This window comes from Dermacentor variabilis, unplaced genomic scaffold (assembly GCF_050947875.1).
Source record: "Dermacentor variabilis isolate Ectoservices unplaced genomic scaffold, ASM5094787v1 scaffold_13, whole genome shotgun sequence".
In the NCBI taxonomy this organism is placed as follows: Eukaryota; Metazoa; Arthropoda; class Arachnida; order Ixodida; family Ixodidae; genus Dermacentor; species Dermacentor variabilis.
The window spans coordinates 41,835,071-41,857,995 of record NW_027460291.1 but is presented as its reverse complement, the minus strand read 5'-3'; the positions used below and the strand labels follow the sequence as shown (position 1 = coordinate 41,857,995).

The window sequence follows — 22,925 nt, the reverse complement described above, 5'->3', positions numbered from 1 at the left end:
GAAGCCCGAAAAAGGAGTCCAGTTCCAATACACGCCTAATACATAATTAGTGTTGACAGTGTCAATACGTTGTGTCGCTGTATTGATTCAATGCTATGCATTACCATTGACAGTCATTGTGAGATGGGTTTCACCACTTTTTCGAGCACAGCTCTTAGGCGGCAATTCCTGCGTTTTGTGTCGGTGTTCTCCCTCGGCATGACTGAGTGAATGATCACAGCGACAAGTGAAAGAGTGAACGCGGAGTGCAGATATGAAAAAAAAAGCACTGCATGAGTGGAAGTCTGTCTGCAGTGGCTGCTGTGAATTGCACCCATGTGTCACCCACGTGCTGCCTCTCGCGATCTGCCGATTGGCGAGGCAGTCGTGCCACACTTGCTCTGTTTGCAATCTGCCGTAAAAGACAGATTGTCCTTGTCAACCGATACATCGGGAAATGAAAACTTGTATAGAGCTGCGCTCAAATTTTACATTAGGAAGTATCGTAATCAATTAGGAAGTATCGTAATCATCGGTGAATTTTTTTCAAAGTGTAAATGGAAAAAAAAAGTGTTTCAGTATGCTCATGGACGTGGATTGTGGTACACGGTATGCTAAATCTCTCTAATAACGTGTGTTTGGCACCTGATAGTAGTATTCTTCTGCATTTACTTTCTTGGCGGTTTTTGTTTCAGAGTCCTGCAGAGTGTTAGCCTGTGTGTAGCTTAAATTGAAGCTTCTCGCAACTCTTTCATACAGGATTATGTATTATAGGCATAATTTTTGTTGGTCAGATTATACTGACACGTGTGCTTGTTTATCTTTATCGGGTGACCACATTTTACCGCCTAACAAATGTTATCGCTCAGCACAGGACGCTACAGCACGTATCAGAAGTTTCTCGAACGTTATCGATGGTTCTACCCGTTCTCTTATGTCATCGAACCTTGTTGTAATCTGATTGTATGAGCGACGCGAATTGTGTAGTACTTTCTGGAAGACACACAGGCTCCAGCGATTACTTTGTAACTTTCGATGATTCATGTATAAAAGCTGACTCGCTTGACCCGCTAGGCAGATTTTTGTCGATCGCCAACTGTTCGCTGCTGTGCTTTGAGTGTAGCCTGTTTTTCTGGGCACAGGTTTGCCTAAGAAGGAGTTAGTTTTGCCATACACAGATTTGTTGCTGCGTTCTTGACCGTCACACTACCATGTGACATCTGGTGCAGGTGCTGGGTAGTGACGGTTTTAGAACACAGTAGCAAAGAAATTGGCATAATCATCCAGGAATTTGACGTATTGTATTTACTCGAATCTAGGCCGACCCCCGATTCTAAGCCAACCCCCGAATCTCCGAAGCCTGAAAAATAAAAAAAGACTTACCTTGAATGTAAGTCGAACAAAAAAGTGAGGACAGCGTTCACAAAAGGAAAGCAGCATTTATTTAATATGAACATGCCGAGTTCACTGTATGCCATCATCGCTGCTAGCCTTGTACACTTGTGGACGCAAACTTGTGCATGCCCGCACGCCCATGTATTCGCAGACAGTGCGGCAAGGCTTGTATGCGTCAAAACATGGCGCAATCACAGTAAATAGCTCCTCTCTGTGATCGTGCGCTTATCTTCCTTATCGCTGCGATTTTCTCATTGCGGCACACGCAAGAAGCGTCTCCTGTTGCCCCCTCCATTGACGGACGTTTTTCTCATCGATGCTGAATTCCTGCCTGGCTGGAATGTTTGATGATGCCTCTGCTGCTAGCACAACTTTTTATTTCTGGGATCGCCTATTTGGCGCCATTACGATAACGTCACACTGCACTCCTATACAACACAAGTCAAAATGGCAACGTCGCTCATGCAGTTCAGTTGGCTGCTGGCGCAGATAGTAGCAGCTGCGATACTGAATTCTTTAGATGGTGCTGGCTATGCACCATATTTATCATTTTCAATTACAAACTGGCACGTTTTTTTTTTAATTCTTAAATCTAAGCCGACCTTAGAGTTTCGTATATGAGTATTTGAAAATAAACTATGGGCCTAGGTTTGAATAAATACTATTTCCATAGAACTGGACTCAGGGGCCAGTGTGTCAGTAATGGCTGGAAACTCTTCAAGCACACCTTCCCCGGCCTGTCCGTCGAGGCTTCGGGCGTGATGCTGTGCAGCTCTCCCAGGTCCAGGGTCAGGCGCAGGTCAGCGTTCACTTTGGTGACAGCGAGGCAACCCTTCCCCTTTACTTAACCAAGGGGTTGTTGCTGACGCTGCTGGGCCGAAACTGGATTCGTGCACTGAGCGTTCGTCTGCCAGAGTACCAGGAAGCCAGCCTGCATATGGTGAAATTTGTTTCCAGCCTCCTGACCGAGTTCAAATCCCTGTTCCAGCCAGGGGTGGGCACATTCGCCGGCACGACGGCTGGCATCTATGTACCTGATGGAGCCCGGCCACGTTTTTTTCAAGCCTCGCCCACTGCTGTTCGCCCTGAAGGACGGTGTCACCCAGGAGCTGCAACGGTTACAGCGAGAGGGCATCCTGGTGCCCATCAAGACGTCTAAAGGGCCGCTCCTATCATATCAGTCCTCAAGCGAGATGGCAGTGTCAGGATCTGCGGGGATCTGAAGGTTACCATCAACCCCGTCGCTACCGTCAAGAAGTACCCATTGCCCTGGATAGAAGGTCTCTGGTCAGCATTGTCCGGTGGACACAGTTTTACCAAGCTTGACCTCAGAGATGCTTACCAGCAGCTGGTGCTCTAGGATGCCTCCTGAAAGTATGTCACAACATCGACAACTTTGGGGCTTTTCCAGTACACGCGCTTACCATTTGGCGTGGCCTCAGCCCCAGCCATATTTCAGAGGGAGATGGACAACCTCTTCAGGGGCATGAGGCACGTGGTGGTGTACTTGGTTCCCGTTGTCGCTGCCACTAACCAGGATGTCATCCACCTGCAGAACGTGCACAATGTCCTGGCACGGACGCCGGTCTCAAGCTCAAGCTGCAAAAATTCATTTTCCTGGCCCCCAGTGTTGAGTACTAGGGACACGTCATTTCCCAGGCTGGCCTAGCCCTGGCTCCCCGCAAAGTTGATGTTGTGCTCAGGGCGCCAAGCCCCAGAATAAGAAGCAGCTTCAGAGTTACTTCGGCCTCATCAACTTTTACAGGAGTTTCCTGCCGAACCTGTCGGAGCATTTACAGCCGCTCCATCTTCTGCTTTGAGATGGTCAGCAATGGGTCTGGAAGAAGGAGCAGGACCGGGCCTTCCAGCGCAGCAAGGAGCTAATCACCAAGGCTCCAGTGCTGGTACACTTCGATCCTGCCAAGCCTGTTGTCCTGATCATAGATGCGTCGCCATACGGCGTGGGAGCCATCCTGGCACACCAGGACCAGGATGGCCAGGAACACCCTGTGTGGTTTGCTGTTTGGTGGCTTCATGCTGCGGAGCAACGCTACAGCCAGCTGGACAAGGAAGGCCTGGCCCTCGTGTTTGGTGTCAAATGCTTCCATCAGTATCTGTGGAGCCGGAAGTTCGAGGCAGTCACGGACCACAAGCCGCTGTTGGGGCTGCTGGGGCCTGACAAGGCAGTTCCCATGCAGGCATCACCTCGAGTGGTACGCTGGGCCTTGAGGCTGGCAGCTTAGAGTTACCAGCTGGTTTACCGTCCAGGAAAGGATCTGGGACCTGCTGATGCCTTGAGCCACCTGCCCCTGCCATAGGTGCCTGATGCTGTTCCAGAACCTGCTGAAGTGTTCATGCTGGAGCACACGTATTCGGAGGTACTCTCCAGATCTGCAGTTTCGCAAGCGACCAGCCGGGACCCAGTCCTGTCTCAGGTGGTCAAGGTGGTGTCCCGTGGGGATGAATTGGTTCAGCAGGCCTATAGCCACAAAGCCGCCGAGCTGAGCTTGCAGCAGGGCTGCCTACCGTGGGGTTCCAGTGTGGTGATCCCAGGGTCCTGCAGTTGCTGTACGCGGGTCATCCTGGCGTGGAAAAAACTAAGATGGTGGCCTGGTCCCATGTTTGGTGACCTGGCCTGGACCAAGACATCGCTTACATGGTGCAGAGCTGCCAAATCTGCTAGGAGCATCAGCAGGCCTCACATCATTTGGAAATCACCCCTGGCCATTCCCACCTGCATGTGGGTTTTGGGGGGGTCCTTCAAGGGTCATTACTTCCTGGTGGTAGTGGACACCTTTTCGAAGTGGGTGGAAGTTATACCTGTCACCACTCCATCAGCAGGCACGACCATTGCAGCGCTACGACAGGTCTTCGCTGCCCAGGGGTTGCTGGACGTTATCCTGTCCAACAATGGTCCTGCTTTCGCCAGCACAGAGTACCTGGCCTGGCTGATGAAGAACGGAATTCGCCGGATGATGGTTCCACTGTACCGCCCTGCTTCAAATGGTGCAGCCGAGTGGGTGGTGCAAACCATCAAGGACAAGCTCAAGAAGAGCCAGACTGGGGATTTCCGGACTGAGATTGCCCGGATACTGTTTCAGTACTGGACCACGCCCCACGATGTCACTGGCCGTGGCCCCCTGTGAGCTCCTGATGGGTGGGATGGTCAAGACACCTTTGGACGTCTTGCATCCGGACCTCCGATCCACAGCGCTCCTGAAGCAGCTGAAGCAGAAGCTGGCTGTTGACCAAGGGTGCCGTCCCGGGCCTTTGCCGGAGTCGGGAGCTCCAGTTTTTGCTGGGAACTTTCGTCCTGGCCCACCCTGGTCCCCACCGGGCAGGTGGTGTCTCCTGCCAGCGCCTCATCGCTTCTCGTCCACATGCTAGACGGGGCCATGGGGCACAGACATGCCGACCGTGTTAAGCCTCGCCTCGGAAACTGGCTAGCACCCTCGACTGCCATTTCAGAGTTCCAGCCTGCGGGAGGACTAGCGGCAACTCCCGTCGCTTGCAGTGGAGCACCGCCTACCTCGGAGGTGGCAACCATTGCCAGTGGTGCGTGCCCGTTGGGCCGGTGTCAAGTCCGGCACTACTCATAAAGCCGACTGCTGCAGACCCTCTGGACAGAGCGGGGCTGGCTCAGGCAGCACCCAGCATTGCCACATCCGGCCCGTCAACAACGGTGCCCAGGCGGAGTATTCGACCGCGGAGGCCGCCGGACCGTTACTCGCCTGGATAGCAGGCACCGTCTACTTGTTTGGGACAGTGGCAGGGCCTTATGCTCTGAACATGGAGATTTGTTTCTTTTATTTAACAAACAAACGGGGGTAAGGGGTATAACAAGCATGTGACGTCCCCTCTGGCATAATCTTCGTTGGCCCGCCAGGCTCGGTGGCCTGCCAGGCTTGGTAGGCAACATTGGTCACCGCACCAATAAACACCGACGAGCACAGCTGTTCGGTGGTCAGTCATCGTTCATCACCACCACGCTGCAGAGCGTCTGTCTAGCGGAGGGTGCCTCGAGCCCTCCCTCGTTCACGAGCCCGGGCAGATCGTGACATTTAACTGTCGTCTACAACTACGGACAGAAGCACTCTGATGTCGACTGCCTTTCACGCGCCCCCATTGACCTGCTGCCCCAAGGCGACGAGGATGACTGCACTTTCCTTTGAATAATAGGCGCTTCACATAACAGCAACGAGCCGACGTGGAGGTGAAAAACCTCGTAGATTTTTTGGATGGCAACACCAACATTGTGCCTAAAGCATTTAGGCAAGGATTGTCTTTGTTCTCCCTGCAAAATTACGTCCTCGTAAGGAAGAACTGCTCACCAGTCCACGCCAACTACCTTCTTGTTGTTCCCTCAGCACTGCGTCAAGAAGTAGTGCACGCTCTGCATTATGATCCAACGACTGGGCACCTCAGATTCTCCCAGACGCTACCGTCGATATAGGAAAGGTATTACTGGCTGTGCCTGATAGTTGACGTCGCCCGTTATGTCAAGACATGCCGATACTGTCAGCGACGCAAGACACCGCCAACAAGGTTAGCGGGATTATTACAGCCGATTGAACCTCCTTGCTGACCATTTCAGCAGATAGGGATGGATTTGCTGGGACCCTTTCTGATGTAAACATCTGAAAATAAGTGGATCGTTGTGGCTTCCGGTTGCTTTACCCGCTACGCTGAAAAGAAAACTCTGCCTTAAGGTACTGCAGGCGAAGTTGCTAAATTCGTTGACCAGAAAATCCTGCTATGACATGGTGACCCGGAAGTGCTCATCACCGACCGAGGAACGGCTTTTACGGCGGAGCTCATGAAAGCCATTCTGCAACACAGCTGAATAAGCCACAGGAGGACAACTGCCTACCACCCGCAGACAAATGGGCTTATAAGGAGGCTAAACAAGAACAAGGCAGCACACCAGCGATGGCCGGCACTTACCTGCATCGCCCGTTGCTCTTACAGACAATCCCCTTGGCCTGTCTTCTGGCCAGTTTTCCCTGTCTACCCTGTGCTGCCGGCAAGGATGCGGTGCTCCTTCGCTGAAAAACACTGCAGCTAACAGACCCGCCTGCCGCTGTTCGTGGAACCTAGGAAGCTCCCGGTTACCGTTGCCTGCCACACCACCAATGCTGCTCAGCACTCTCACCATACCCGCTGTATCTGATCTCCGGAACGCTAACCTCGGCACATGTCGCTGACGCGATCACTACGTCGTTATGGTTGGATAAAAGGCCAGATGTCAACTGTACGCACTCCCGTGGGCTTGGCAGCATAGCAGCGATAGCTGGCACTTACCCGCATCACCTGTTACTTTTGCAGGTCAACATATCCTGCTCACTCTGCATGCCATATACTCATTGCATGGCATTGTTAGTGCTGCCAGGCCCCAGCTGTTGTGCTACTATATTATGCAGCTGCATCTGTACTACTTGAGTGCTTGCTTGTAGCAGGCGATGTTGAGCAGAACCCTTGCCTTTCTACTCGATCTAACCCAGAACCAGCCGAATCATCACCAGGAATCTTAACCACCCTACACGATCTGCAAGCCGTTCAGGTGACCCTTGAATGAATTAAGATCTATACATAATAAGCTAAGCCAAAACAACAAAGCCTTAGATGACATCACAAAAAGGCTAACTAAAATAGAATCCAATTGCTCGACTCATTCCGCTCCAAAGTGAAGTAGGAAACGTGCGTGCATTAGCGTCGCTTACGGCCAGAACAGACTATGCGGAAGATTGAGCTCGCCGATCAAATATTTTATTCTTTTAGCTAAAGGATTGCGTTACTGAGTAGTGGGCAGAATCCGGAAAATTAGTAATTGACGTTTGTCAGGAATACATCAACGTATCAATCGAACCTAAATAAATCGGAAGAACACATCGCCTAGGCCGGTCCAAACCTAACATAAGCAGACCTATAATCATTAGTTTTTCACATTTCATAGACAAAGAGTATGTTTTGTGAAACGCAGGAGAGCTAAGCGGAACGAACTTCCGCATCAGTGAAGACTTTTCACCGAACACACGCATCGCGCAGAAAAAGCTATCTTAATTCGCAAGAGCTCAGGAAAAGCCATTTAGACTATGTCACAACAGATTAATAATTGATAAAGGCACATATTTGTACGATCACTGCTTACAAAAAGTTGTTTCTTCTCCATGATAGCCATCATCCTGTTGTCCTGTCAACATGACGCAGCTGCACATTTTGTCTCAGAATTTCACAATGTTCTGAGTAAAATTTCTTACACTCACCTTAATGCTCAAATCAATCTTTTGGGGGATTTCAGTTTTCCTAATATTTCCTGGGCTGATGTGGTGTTCACGTTGTATAAGTACAATGAAGAAGCTTATTTCGTTGACATGTGCCTAACGTTAGGACTAACACGGCTTGTTTCAGCACCTGCAAGAGTAACCGAACATTCGTCAAACATCCTTGACCTTCTACTTACATCCCACCCTGATAGTTTATTGTTCCTTTCATTCCTTACAGGTTTAAGTGACCATGTTGTAATGCATGCTTCATTTAATATTATGCTACCCAAAGCTACAACGAAAACACTAACACTTTACAACAAAGGAAATTACAAAGCTATCAATGACGAGCTTTCTACTTTTTCTGACTGTTCTTGCTTGATTTTTCTCAGCGCAGTGTTGAAAATAACTAGTGTCTCTTTAAACACAAGCTGCATGACCTTATCAAAGTCTGTATTCCTACCATAACCATCACAGAATGATCTCATTCCCCATGGTTTAACACAACATCAAAACGACTTAAGAACAAAAAGAAACATCAATTTAGGCACGCAAAACTGGTGGACTCAACACCTGCTTGGGAAGTTTATCGCGACACTGAAAAGCTCTTCCTCTCCCTTACTGCTGATACTCAACATTCATTTTTTACTTTAACTTTACCTGATATGATACGAAATAACCCAAAGAAGTTCTCGAATTCCATGAAACCCACCTGCTCTAGCACTTTATCTTTGCGGGACGAGCAGGGTCGTGAGTCTCCTGGGCAGGATGTTGCGCATGTACTTAATACCGCTTTCTGTTTAGTATTCACCTGCAAATCATCTGACATCTTGCTTCCCCTCCCCCTAGCAGATCAGCCACTGATGCCAGAAATTACATTCGATGCTCCTGGCATTTCTAAAATAATCGATTCTCTAAAACTAACATCATCCGCCGGGGTCGATGGCATAAACTCGAAGATAATAAAAAGTACTAAGCATGTTACAAGCATTATCTTGTCATACATATTTCAGCAGTCCCTCTCCTTTGGCCAGACTTTCAATACAGCACAAGCCACCAGAAGACCTTGCATGGCAATAATTAATTTAGGCCCTTCAATAAATATTCCATGCATGCTTTTTACTTTAACATTGTGTAAGTTTATTTGGCTATGGAAAGTCTACTTTATTATACAATTTTTATATTCATTAAGCTTGGAGGCCACTGGAACGGGCACATGAAGTGGTAAATGTAGTTTCTCCTGCTGGTTTAGCAGCACATGGCTTTATAACAAGCCTACCCCCGTTTTCTGGGAGAGTACAGTCATATATTTAGTATTGCCATTCTCGTCAAGAATAGAGCTGCAAAATGATGTCATTAATATTGCTGTAGCTGCATTCTAGAAAAGTTAAGCCGTTTAAACTTCAAATGCATTTTTCACAGTTAGATGTTTTTACACACCGTACTCAGCCTTACACGGCTTTTCTCAGTGATGTTGAGACACAATAATGAGCTTGGTATCAGTGTATTCAGGTTAAAATGATCTAGGGAGTGATGCTATTTCTGCAACTCTAGCATCAGTTTGCAAGTTACAGTAAAAAATAATGAGTGAAAATAAGAAAAAATGTTCATAGTAAATGTTGGTCTGCTTTCTTTACTTTAGAATGCTTTCAAACAAGTAAAAATAGCATCACCCCATAGAGCATGTCTGGTGTTAGCGTCACGAACTCACTTTTTGTGTTTAGCAATGCTAAATTGCCAAAAAGCCCCATAAAAAGTACCCATTAAGTTTATTTTCATACTTTAATACTTTCTGAACCATACTGTCGGAAAAGTAATTCTATATTTGAAATAAGCTTGAAAAAGTGATTGAAACAGGGAAGTTTAGTTCAGGTTGAACCAAAAATAAAGAAAAACGGCTTATAACCCACGTTCCCCTTTAAAGGACTGCACAACCATTTCATTTAGGGGCTGTAACTAGGCAATACGAGGTCCACAGAGCCCTTCTGATTGTCCTCGTATTTAAAAAGGGAATCCCGCTGGTCTTGCCATCCGCGAATCGTTGACTCATTGATGTTGAGCCACTGAGCTGTGGCGGAGTTTCTGAGCTGCTCAGCTATCAGAATTGCTGGTCTCCTAAAGCAGCCATCATATTGAACACGTGTCACCGTAATGTCGCGAATGTGTGGAGTCAAAGTGGCACTGCAGGGTACTGCAGCACCGTAACCGTAACACCGGACACAAAGGAAGCAGAAATGGCATTGATGAGAACAAAAAAATTTTGACTTCGGGCGACTCATCTATGGATTGAGTTGAGACGTAAAGATAGAAGTTGCCAATGTAACGCTAAATATGGTGGGATTTAAAATATTTGTTGTAAAATTGTCAATTTTGCCGTTATTTGAATGCAATGTGATGGTGGAGTTCAAGCAACGAAAATAAGGAAGAAAACTCTTATTTCAATAGGGTACATACGGCACCCATATCTTATTGTATATCTGGCATCCTCTGTATACAGTGGAGAGCACTATTAACGTAACAGCTTATAGTGCAGAATCGGCTGTAATGTAGGTCTTCCCGACTCTACCCTCTCATGGAACTCTATGTACATGTATACCGCGTGTAGGGCAGCCACGCAAGATGAAATAGCGGTTATATTGCGGTTACAAGTGCACTTCTCAACGAGGTGTGCTGGCCGATGGGAGGGGAGAGCGATGAGGGGGATGCTGAAGAGGGGGAGAATTTGAGCACAGGAATGAGGGGGAAAAAAAAAAAAAACTCCATGTGCCCACAGCATGATGCGGGCAACGGTTTCCCAAACAACGGAGAAGCGGGTGTATTATTGCTCTTTGGCTCTTCAGTTTGTGTGCGCCTGTCACCATGCGCGCCGTAGCGAAGTGCAGATATCGACTGCGCAACTTTGACTGCTGTCAGCTTCTCTTTCCCTATCATAGGGAAAATAGTTTTTTTTTTTGTAGATTATGCCAGATTTTTGTTTTCTGAAAATAATACTACACTCAATATTTTACGTAATACATAAACAAAAAGCAGAATGAATGCACTTTTTACATATAAAGGTTTTGTTAATGAGATGTATGTCATAAAAAAAGATACAAATTGCCGGAATCAAGGCCATCGGATAAAATTGAACACTTTGTAAAAACACGCTTGTTTCTAGTAAGAAAAAAAATGTAACAAACATAATGAGATATACAAGCACTACCTCCGAAAAAGTTAAATTTTTTCTTGAACAGGTATTCCACTACAAAAATTTAACTACAAGCACTAGTTTTCTGTACCGAGCTGCGGCTGCCAATGTTCCAGGCTTGTTTGCATCGTTGTTGCTCTCAGAGTCAAAATCTGGCGAAAGGGCAGCATCCTCAGACTCGCTGCTGCTCGATCCATCTATAAAATCGGCCACAGGCGCAGTGTAATCTCGAGATCTAGGATCTTATGAAGCATGCACACTGCTTCCGAAGGCGGCCATTTTTGCTTTATGCTTTGACGATCGTGAAACTTCGGAGCACATTCAAAAATTACCACCTGGCGGCAAAAAGCAAGCCGCTTACCGTATTTATTTGAATCTAGGCCGATACTTTTTTTCAAATAATTATATACCAAACTTTAGGCTCGGCTTAGATTCAAGGATTTTAAAAACACACCAGTTTGTAATTAAACTGATAAATATGGTGCATTGCCAGCACCATCTAAAAGTCAGTATCGCAGCCACCACTAGCTGCGCCAGTAGCTATGGGTGGATGGAAGGTAGGAGCATCCCCTTCGGAACGGGATGATGGTAGTTGCCACCATGCTCAGCTTTTTGTTTTTGTTTAACTGTGTTGCAGGTTATTAAAATTCACCATTTTGTTTAAATACGTCTTCCTCCACTTTTAACCTTACGTCACCTCTCTGCTATTGAGCCACCAATCTTCCAATTGCTCTTTGCTAATTTCCACTGCATATTTATTTACATGACCATTGTTATCTCTAAACCCTAGAGCCTCGGGAAGCGCGACTGTGCCTGCATCTACATCGGGATGGATACCATCACATTTTAGTATGAGGTGTTCTATTGTTTCTACAGATTTACCACACACAGTACATGTGTCTTCTTCTTCGTGAAATTTCTTTTTATAGCTGCGCGTTCTAAGACATCCTGACCTAGCTTCAAAGAGTAGGGCACTGCCTCTTGAGTTATCATAAAACGCTTCCTTCCTGATCTGCTGTTTGCAGTACCGATATAATTCAGCGCTATGCTTCTTTTCCATTGAATTTATTCAATTTTTACCTGCCGTGCTTTTAACCTGCCGTTTAATGCTCTGTCTTTCTGCGTCCTCGTGTCTGGCATACTTACTGGTTAGCTTCCTAGTTCTTTTCTGCCATTGGGAGTCAATGCTCTCTCTGTATAGGTATTTAAATACCTTAGCTGCCCACCTGTTATCGTCCAATTTCCTCAGGTGTTTTTCTTATGGGATTTTACTCTGAGCTTCCCGTGCTTCGAACGTTGCCCAGCCCATATCCCCCTGTACTGCCTCATTTGTGGTTTTCCCATGGGCACCTAGGGCTAATCTTTCAACAACTCTCCGATTTACTTCTTGTCTCTACTGAACTTCTGCCCTTAAGCACAGGACTGCATTCCTGAAAGTAAGCCGCGGCACCATTATTCCTTTTGAAATACCTCTCAGTACTTCATACCTGTTGTACCCCCACAATGCCCTATGCTTCATTATCCCGGCATCTCTTCGCTCTTTTGCTATGAGAGACTGTTCGTGCTTTTCCGTGTACATCTGCCCTTTGTTTATCCATACCCGAGATATTTGTATTCGGCCACTCGGGGTATTTCATGGCCTTTTATTGTAAGCTCCTGATCAGTTGTATTGTTAAAAAGCATCTCACCGGACTTGGCTGCATTAAACCTGAAACCTAGACTGTCTCCTTCGTCTCCACAGTAATTAACCAGAGTTTGCAAATCTTCCTGGCTATCTGCTAACAGTACAATATCGTCCGCATACGTTAAACCCGGTAGTCGTTGCTCAACAACCTTTCTGCCTAATGTGTACGACAGATTATACCCTAGATTGCTTGCTTGTAGCCTTCTTTCCATACTTATCATATAAAGCATGAACAGCAGCGGTGATAGAGGACAACCTTGCCTTAATCCTTTGTGTACCTCAACAGTTGTCGTACTCTTAATTCCTTCCCATGTTATTTCGACCTTATTTTCTTGATACATTTCCTGTAGGAAATCAATTACCTCATAACCGATACCTTCATCTTTTAATATGTTCCACAGGAGTTCCCTGTTCACATTGTCGTATGCACCGCTTATGTCCAGGAAGGCTAAATAGAGAGGTCTATTTTCCGCCTTAGCTATTTCTATGAACTGGGTAAGCACGAACAGGCTATCATCTAATCGCCTACCACTTCTGAACCCGTTCTGAAGTTCTCCGAGTATTCTATTTCTACTCATGACTGCATTTTTATTTTCACCGCCTGCATCGCCAGCCTATATATAACTGATGTTATCGTAATTGGTCGGAAGGATTTTATGTTCTTCTTATCACCCTTTCCTTTATAAATCATATTCATTTTACTCTGTTTCCAGCTGTGCGGAATTTGCTTATTTGTTTTGACTGCCTCCAATGCTTTTATCAGCATTTCCTTGCTTCTTGGGCCAAGTTCATTAATTAACTTAATTGGAATTTCGTATATACCCACGGACGTGCATTTTGGAACATTTGCTTCCGCCTTTTTCCAGTTAAGATTGGTCAGTTCTAAGCTGTTTTCTATTATGCTATTCTGTGTTGCTCCCTCATTTGGGGCGATTACCCTATCGTCTTTCTTAAATGACTTGTCTATAACTGAACCAATGTAGTTCACAGCATCATCTCTCTCTAAACATTTTCCCTAGGCATTGTGAATTTGTTCCTGCTTTCTGCGATTCGCTTTACCAGCCAGCTTATATGGTTCCAGAATTTTCTTGACCCCTTTTTAGTTGCATCGTGAACTTTAGCCAGCCAGCGATCAGAGGACTTTTAGCCTGGACGAGGACCTGCACTTGTTGTTTCTTTTGTCGATAATATTCCCATTTTTGGCCTATTTCCTCTTCAGATAACTGCGCCCTCTTTGTTTCTCCGTGTTCCCGAGATGCCCACCGTCGTTGTTCGATGGCCTCTCTAATTTCCTTATTCCACCAACTTCATGGCTTCCCCTTTCCTCTCCAGCAGTTTACTCCTTTTACCTCTTTTATTTTTGTACTAATGAGTAGTTCTGATTATAATCCCACCTTTCCATGGGATGTTTCTTTATTGCTTCCTCTATGCCAGCCGCTATTTGCGCTATTTGCGCGTCATTTAATTTTGCGTACTCTTTTTGGCTTCCCTGCATTTCTCTTTTGAGTAGGGCTCCCAGCTGTAGACTAATACGCTTATGATCACTTCCGAGGCTGTACTTCCCCTCTTTGTCTATTTCCATTATTGCGAGCTTGCTATACATTCCCTACAACATTAAGCAGTAGTCAATGGTTGTATGTCTCTTACGGGATTCCCACATGATTTGTTCCTCACACTTAGTTTCTCTATTTGCTATAACTAGGTTGTGTCGCTTACAGAAGTCTAGCATCAACATCCCGTTACAATCTGTATACATCCAGATCCTCGATGTGGCCATTCATGTCACCCAGCAGAATAATATCGGCACCTTCTCCAAACCGCTGTATATCGTCATTGAGACACTTCACTAGATCCTTGTTCTCTTGTCTGCATTTGTCCCCTGTCCCTAAATAAACTGCTCCTAGCCGTGTCTTTTTACCGGCAATTGTACCTGATACCCAGACATGTTCTTTGCAAGTTGACTTTATTCTTTGCCTATCTGTTCCTTGATGTATCAGCATACCTACTCCTCCTCCCTTCCTCTCCGTTGTTTTTCTGTTGCTCTCTTCCCAGACGTAGCCCTCAATAAACGGTGGGTCTACTAGATCCCTGAGATGTGTTTCGCATAGTGCGCATACACCTACTTCTTCGTCTTTCAAGTGCTGTTCTATTTCTAACCACTTTGCTCTCTTTCTACCGCCTTGCATGTTTATGTACTTGATCCTGGTGTTAAATTTCTTTTTTGTAGTTTTCTTCCTGGACCGCCTAGTGGCCATTTTATTGGCGTCAGCCTCTATTGTTGCACTTTCTACATTGTTTCTACCTACCCCTATGCCCTGAGCCGCAGTGGACCACCTAAAGAAGCTGCTGCCCGGTCTGTCAGGTGCCAGCCGATCTTGGCTTCTAGCCTTCCATTAAAGTAGATGCATTTTTCGTTTAAAGCCTCCGCCAAAGCCTGCTCCATGCACTTCTCTGTTTATGTCTGCCACTTCAAAGCCTTTCTCCTGGCTTAGCTTTCTTATCTCTCGATTAACAGCCACAACGTCTTTGGTAATTTCTCTGTTCTGTCCTTTGCAACTCAGGCACTGTGCATACCACAGTCTGGACTTGCAGTGCTATCGCCCCTAAATCGTCAACTCCCTCCGCTAATCTTTCCACTACTTTTGCGGTTTCACCATTCAGGACGTCATTTAGCCCCGCCGCTACCACTACCAAATTGTGCTCTGCAACATTCTTAGAAAGATTGCTTTTTGTCTCTCTCAGTACTGCTTCCATTGTCCATCCTGGGAACGCCCCAACTGCTACCCGCTTATCACCCTTTACACGTTCCATTATAGTTCTTTTGCAACTACTCATATTTGAGTCACCACCGATAAGCACTAGGGTGTTCCCTTCCTCCCTCCTAACTTCCAGATTATGCTGCCTCTTATCATTGACTGTGACCTCATTCCTTGGGGTTAGCTTGTTCCTCTCCTCTCCATCGCCTCCTGACTTCCTAGTTGCCACATGTGCGTAGCTATGCCTGTCTGAACCTGCCTGACCTTCTTTCCTATTGCTGTCCATGCCAGTGCAGGCCCCATCCAAGTGGCTGGCGCTGGAAAGTCTGCCAGTGTGGCTTTGCATGGTGGTGTCAGCCATTTTTTCGTCCAACAATTCACTAAGCTGCTCTTGGAGTTTGCGCTTCTCTGCCCTCTCTACCTGTAGCTCCTTTTCTAGAGCATCTGTATGTAACGCTAGGCTGGTGTTCGCTTCATCAGCCCTGTCCAGGCGTGCACTTAATACGCAGCATTTGCACATAAAATCTGTGCCTTCAGCCTCCTCTACAGATTCGAACCCTGTTTCCTTCCAATTCACCGACGCCTCACACTTCTTGCATTTAACCTTCAGTTGCTTGACCATCTTAGCAGCACTTTATTATCGCTACCACAAAAAGCTAGAAAAAAACCACTTGCAACCACGTGCTCAAATAAAATTCTGCCCACCGCAAAAAGCCGATCACCTAGAAAAGAAATACTAACTACCTGTCTAAACTAGTTAACTCGCAAATGAGCCCTGCAAATCTATAGCTGCCGGCCGGAAAAGACCCGCCCGTTAGGTCACTGACCTGCTCTTTCGTGAGCACTTCACCTGACTAGCCTACATCTAAAAACTAGCCTAAATCTAAATTCTCAAAATATTAAAGGAAAGAACTCATTTATTTGTTGCAGTCACGGCGATCTCGCAGTCGTCCGTCCGTCCCAGTCACCACGCGTAATCCCCTAACTGAAGTACATGAGCGACATCGTCATTTTGACCTATGTCGTAATGGCATGGGCTTGGTGTTACTATAACCACTATAGTGCTGCTTTCAAATGAAAAGTTGGGTTGGCCACAGAAGCATTGTCGAAAGCCAGGCAGGACTTCAGCATCAGTGAGAAAACATCCGTCGTTGGAGGGGGCAATGGGAGACACTTTTCCTCATTGCTGTGATCTCCTCGTTGCAGCACATGCAAAGATAAGTGCACGATAACAGAGAGGAGCTATTCAGCATGATCGCGCCACGTTTTGATGCATGCAAGCCTTGCCGCACTGTCCGCGTATGCGTTGTGGGGTTCTCTCACCCGTGCTCTTGGGACAAAGGAATGACAACACAGTAGAGCAAACAATCACAAGGGCATTTATTGTACCTTTCATAGATCAATGCCTGCTAGCAGAGTTGCTACCCACAAAACATGCCGATGGGCGCGCGACAAATCTAGAAGTCCGACTCACCGCGACCGGATAGGGAGCGAATATGTTCGCCCCATGCTGGATCCCAACGCCTGGTCGTTCGCGTGTACGGTCACACGAACGGTGGCACATTCCAAGGCGGCCACGCGAGACGGTCTCGCAGAAGCATGGATCGGCGCACGTGCGGCACGGCACGTCCGCACTGCTTGCTGTTCCGAACCAAAGAGGAAGCACCTTGTCTTTCGGCGCCCAAGTAACTCCGCCTGTCGGCGGCATCAGCAGCGCCTCAACTGTGCCTCAACCACTCCGACCGCCTCGGGTGCCAGGCCACGCAGCGAAGCCGGATTACAGGAGACGCGCCGTGCGGGAAAACAACATATCAGGGGACGCATGAGAGTCGTGCATCCCCACAGCGTGGGAGCGCGGACGCGAGCTTGCGCACCTCCGCAAGTGTACGAGGCTAACAGCGATGATGCCGTAGAGTGAGCTTGGCATGTTCATATTAAATAAATGCTGTTCTAATTTTGTGAACACTGTCCTCACTTTCTTGTATCGCCTACATTTGATGGAAGTTATTAAAAATTTTTTCTGGCTTTAGACATTCGGGGGTCAGCTTAGAATCGGGGCCAGCCTAGATTCGAGTAAATATGCTATAAAACAAAAATATTGTTGTCCTCCTTCACGTCCGATGATGTAGAGTATCCATGAGCGGCGTGCAAGATTTTGAAAGCGGCATTTCAAAACATTGATACTGGGCAGCCATTTTTGCTTTCCACTTTGACAATTCCAAAAACTTCGGAGCATGTTCAAAAACCACTGCCTGGCAGGAAAAAAAGTGAACTGCTTAGGAAAGAAAAATATAGTTCTCCTCTTTCACGTCTGATAACTCAGTGTTTCCGTGAGCGGTACGAAAGGTCTTGAAAGCGGCTTTTGAAACCATCAATAGCGCGCTAACAATGGGTGCAGTAGGGAAAGAGTTAAGCAGTGTTCTGTAAATTTAATTTGGAGCTTTTAGGCTTCATGTCCACATGCGAGCTTTTGCCGTTCATACCAATAACCACACACAAAACTTGGTAGGCATTTGCAGTAGTTGCCATGGCTGATCACCAGAGAAACCTAACTCCACTTCACATTCGCTGTTTTCAGTGACCCATACTCACGATCGCATGTTAAAAATTTATGTCATCTTCTATGTGTGGACCCGCCGTGGTTGCTCAGTGGCTATGGTGTTGGGCTGCTGAGCACGAGGTCGCGGGATCGAATCCCGGCCACGGCGGCCGCATTTCGATGGGGGCGAAAATGCGAAAACACCCGTGTGCTTAGATTTAGGTGAACGTTAAAGAACCCCAGGTAGTCAAAATTTCCGGAGTCCTCCACTACGGCGTGCCTTATAATCAGAAAGTGGTTTTGGCACGTAAAACCCCAAATATTATTATTATTCTATGTGTGGACGAACATATAGAGGGATAGCTTCTAACAACAGCATGGCACCAGGCCTTCCGTGGGCAACCAGCATGTCTCGGCAGGTGACTAAAATTGCGGTTTGGTACCAAGTCAACGAAATGCATTGCAGTGACTGTACGGCACTTGGAAAGCAGTGGAACCACCTCGACCATGAAAGGGGCCACAGGAAATGCTCGAATGGTGGCAATCTTGTTCACAGTTGCCATGTTTTCGACATTGCAGGCTCATGGGTCAGTTCAACAAATTGAACAATTCACTGTGTGTCACTGGAAATTTCAGTTGCCATTCTACACTACTGCTGTGCAGTTTATGGCAGCACCGGGGAAATTTAAAACAATCGACCAGATCTGAAAATTTAGTTGGCAACTTACCGTAGTTACCTGATTGTAGGCTGGCCCCGATTTTAAGCTGACCCTGGAAAGTCGGAAGCCAGAAAAAAAAAAATCTTCCCTCGAACGTAGGCTGAACCAAAAAGCAAGGACAGTGGTCACGAAGTAAAAACAGCATTTATTGAATAATGAACATGCCGAGCTCATTCTACGTCATCGTTGCTGCTAGCCTCATTGCTATCTTCCTTATCGCTGTCATCTTCAAACGGTGCACTATCTTCACACAGTAAATGCTATCCTCGTTGCGGTGCATGCAAAAAACATCTCCCATTGCCTCCTCCAATGACGGACATTTTTTTCTCATCGATGCCGAAGTCACGCCCGGCTTGAATGCTTGACGATGCTTCTACGGCTAGCACAACTTTTCGTTTGAAAATGGCACTGTAGTGGCATTGCCTGTTTGGTGCCATTATGTTAATGCCACACTGCACACCGATGCCATAGAATAAAGAACCAGCCCTGATACGACACAGGTCAAAATGGTGATGTCGCTCGTGTACTTCAGTTGCCTTCTGGCATGGTTAGTAGTGGCTGCGATTCTCACTTGTCTAGATGGCGCTAGCTACGCATCATATTTATCAATTTCATATAAAAATTGGTGCATTTTTAAAAACCTCGAATCTAAGCTGATCCTGGAGTTTGGTACATAATAATATTTGAAAAAAAAAAAAACCTATTGACCTAGGTTCGAGTAAATATGTTACTGTCTTCTGTATTTTTTTTTCTGTGTTACTTTGCCTGCTTCATGCACAGACCACGGATCCTGGGACACTAACTTTTCAGAATTTGTAAATTTAAATGGATGCCAAAATTCGGGTCATATACTTCGGTTCTTATATACGCACAACTGCTTGTTCTATATGTTTTGCATGTGTGCAGCCTTTGAAAAAATAGTGTGGATATTCGCAACTTGCGCTATAAACGGCTATGCTTTATATGTGCGCGAGCATAGTTGAGAGTTCTGTGTACTCCTGCTGTCCTTGTTCCTTTGTGAGCAGTGCAAAAGCAACAAGATCTCGACCATGCCAGCCATGTGAACTGATTGGTGGCATGCCTTCCTTCTCGCTCTGCAGGCACTGAGGACCCCACACGCAACCGCTACAAGCTGTTCCTGGAGTGTGCACTGATCCTAACTTCTGTGGTGCCGCCTGAGCTGCCCATTGAGCTCTCCCTGGCTGTGCACACCTCATTGCTTGCATTGACACGACTCGGTCAGTGTCCTTCATCAATTCAATGGGGCAGGCACAATGGTCGCAGGTTAGCAACGGTTCAGAACTAGAAACATGACCAGAAAGAGTTGAAAAAAGAATTCATTGGGTGAGCCCAGGAAGCCAAGTAACACTCGTCAGATCAAATCTCACTGCTCAAGTGTATTTATATGTGTGTGTTGTGCATGCGACAGCTTTCAGCTGTTCTCAAATAGATAGAACATACTGAATTGTTTGCATTGCTCTTACAATATGATTAGACAGGCCTGTCTCACCATGTATTTGGCACAGCATTCATCAAGTTTATGATACAACAAGTGCATCTGCATCACAGCAACATGATAACAGTGTTAATCCCGCCGAGACATCAGTAGCAAACATGTAAAATGATTTGCATCCTTATGCTTAACTCTTTGAGTGTCACATTTTCTTGAGAAGTGTGTTCCCTCATGGCTACATTTTTTATTATAGATATTCTTCTGATAACCATAAAAAAATTTTAATATGTACAGTGTTATGCAAGGTTTATTGCTGAATACAGGGATAAACTAGCATAACTAATTGTTTACAAATCTAATAAAATAATCTAATTTAATAAACTGGCTGAAAACCACTGCTGCTTGCATACGCAGTTTACAAGCAAAGCAAATGGGTTAGTGCTAGGTTTACCAACTGTCCTGAATTCAGCTGGCTGGCACTCTTCTGAGTAAATGTCTCGACTTCCGACGTGGCCCAGTCGGGTATGGCCAAATGTCCCTACTTTTGCTTTTTTTTCCTATGGTGAATAACAATATATAAACCAGCTTTCTTTCTTATAATGCTTGACAGCTCGTTTGCACATTCTTCTCTTTTGCCTTGTCTTGCATTGTCATTAATATAAAGGCGGTCTTGTTTTTTGTTGTGGTTTTAGTTCTGCCGTAGGCCCTAAGCGTTGACAATGGCTCTCTATTTGTATTGGTAGCTGTATTAGCCAGGCACCTTCCTTGTAACCCCACAGGGGCATCTGTATCAGCAGGCGTTTGGTGTGTTGCGACACCACATACCCGATCAGGCAAAGGTTGACTCCTCCCGCATGTAGCCATGCATGGCTTAGCCGTGTCCGGGGAAAGGGGGATCCTGGGGGTTGAGCCAATGCTGGGTGTTTGGACCTCTAAGGGCCCCCGGCAAAGGCAATACATCCCTTTGGCCTCTGCTTCACATAGATGGCACCTCCAGACTAACACACCTGGAGGAAAACGACAGTCACCTTTTCCTGTCCTCTCCCTAATCTTTGCCTTTCTCTCTCACTTTCAATCTTTCCTGTCTTCTACTCACTTCTTCTCACTTCTACATTTCCAGGCGGCAAGGGTTAACCTGGTGTAGTTATCCAACCTTGGGCATTTTATATTAGTAGTGGTAGTAGCTATGTACAGCAGGCGTCTTAGTTGTTTTCAGGCTTTGTAGCGTCCTCTTGTTGGGCTCGGTGGTGGGCGGCTAGCATAGCTACTGAAATGATAGTTATTCTTATGGCCTTCTCATCTTTATGGCTTTCCCAGCTCCCTGATCGCCCTCTTTCCAAGAGAGGATGCACTGATGACTCCCTGAAACCTTTTGGCCAGACCAGAGAAATGTACCCGAAGTACCATGTTCTAAGTTGGCAAAACCTTGGTAAAGCTGCAAGAACTCTATCACCATTTGTTGTCGCAAAGTCTCTTACTGAGAAACTGGGTTGCAGTTACAGGGTCACGAAAATGGCCAGCGGTGATCTGTTGCTCGAAGTCAGTGACAAGAATCAGTTCGAGGAATTGTCCGGACTTTTTGAAATTGAAATTGGCAAAATCTCCGTCTCGATAAACTGAACTGTTTTCTGAACAGTACACGCGGAGTCGTATCTCAGCAAGATCTCCTAGACTTGAGTGAAACAGAGTTGCTTGAGGGCTGGAAGGAACAGCACGTGATGAATTTCCAAATAACGATCATGTGGGATGACAAAGAGATCCCCACAGAACACCTAGTTTTGACCTTCTGCACAAGCACTTTACCGGAATATATTGAGACAGGCTATCTGAAAATTCGACTTAAACCCTACATTCTGAACCTGCGCCACTGCTTTAAGGGGGAATGGGCAATGAAACCTTTTTTATTTATGGGAATAAATTGGTGAAATTTTGCACGCAGGTGTGATTTGTTATGCTGATATCATAACTGAAATTAGTTTTGTGCTATCTATTATAGTTTTTGAGTTACAACAATTGACAGCCTCTAATGGTCATCCTCATATTAATTAATTCACCAGGATTTTTGCATCCGCATGTTTACAAAGGCCCATTCTGTGCAATAAAGTTATTGGTTTATTTTTTAAATGCCAAAATGAGCATAAAAATATATTTCTTAAACTTTCCTTTGCATATTGTCTTACTAACAACTTTTGCAAGAAAACCATTATAAAGTTTTTTATGAGGTGCAGTTAAAAATGGACAGCTTTATTGCACTCGTCAATGTTTCAGGATCTAAGTGCAAAAGACAGTGATTTTGTCTTCATTCGTTGTGAAATGGCACTGGTATAACTGAAAGCAACTGCACAACAAATGAAAGCTGAGAAAACTGAGCTCAAAGTTTTATTTGTTGTAAACATTTAAATCTTTACTTTGAGTACCCTAAAACCCACCTGGAATGTAGTCCTTTGCCTGCGAGGACACATTTTCTTTACGTGTTGATATAGTTTTTCGCTTTCTTGCAGCAGTTTCGTGCACCTTAGTTGCTTTTTTGATCATCGTGCATCTATCAGTCGTGCAGAGGTAGATGACAGGACGTTCAAAACGTCTCCTCTTGTCTCTCGTTGCGCAACCTCTTTATTAGTGAGAGTTGGAGCTGAAATCTGCAGTTGAATATTTGACGCAGAAAACTTCTGCTTCGCCAGTGTCATGTTGCCGTCACGACCACACATGGACGCACTGTCACCATTGCTCGCAGACGTGCTTTCACCATTGCTTGTGGACACACGCTCACCAACGATCACGGACGTACCTTCATTATGGTTCGCGGACGCGCCTTCACCATCGCTCGCGGACGTGTCGTCACCATCGCTCGCAGACGTGCCGTCACCATAGCCCACGGTCGCGTCGTCAGCACCGCACCTGGCCGCGCTTTCCCGGTCACCTACATGCGCCAGTCGTGCCTCGTCAACAA

The 22,925-nt window shown here is 46.1% G+C and overlaps 1 protein-coding gene across 1 annotated transcript in view; it reads left to right on the top strand.

The window, feature by feature from the left end:
- LOC142566708 (endoplasmic reticulum transmembrane helix translocase) overlaps positions 1–22,925 on the top strand; it is a 311,329-nt gene that overhangs the window by 121,515 nt on the left and 166,889 nt on the right. The window contains exon 9 of the mRNA XM_075677546.1: positions 19,623–19,760. Within this exon, the coding sequence (XP_075533661.1) occupies positions 19,623–19,760 (138 nt within the window). The remainder of the gene's footprint in view (positions 1–19,622; positions 19,761–22,925) is intronic.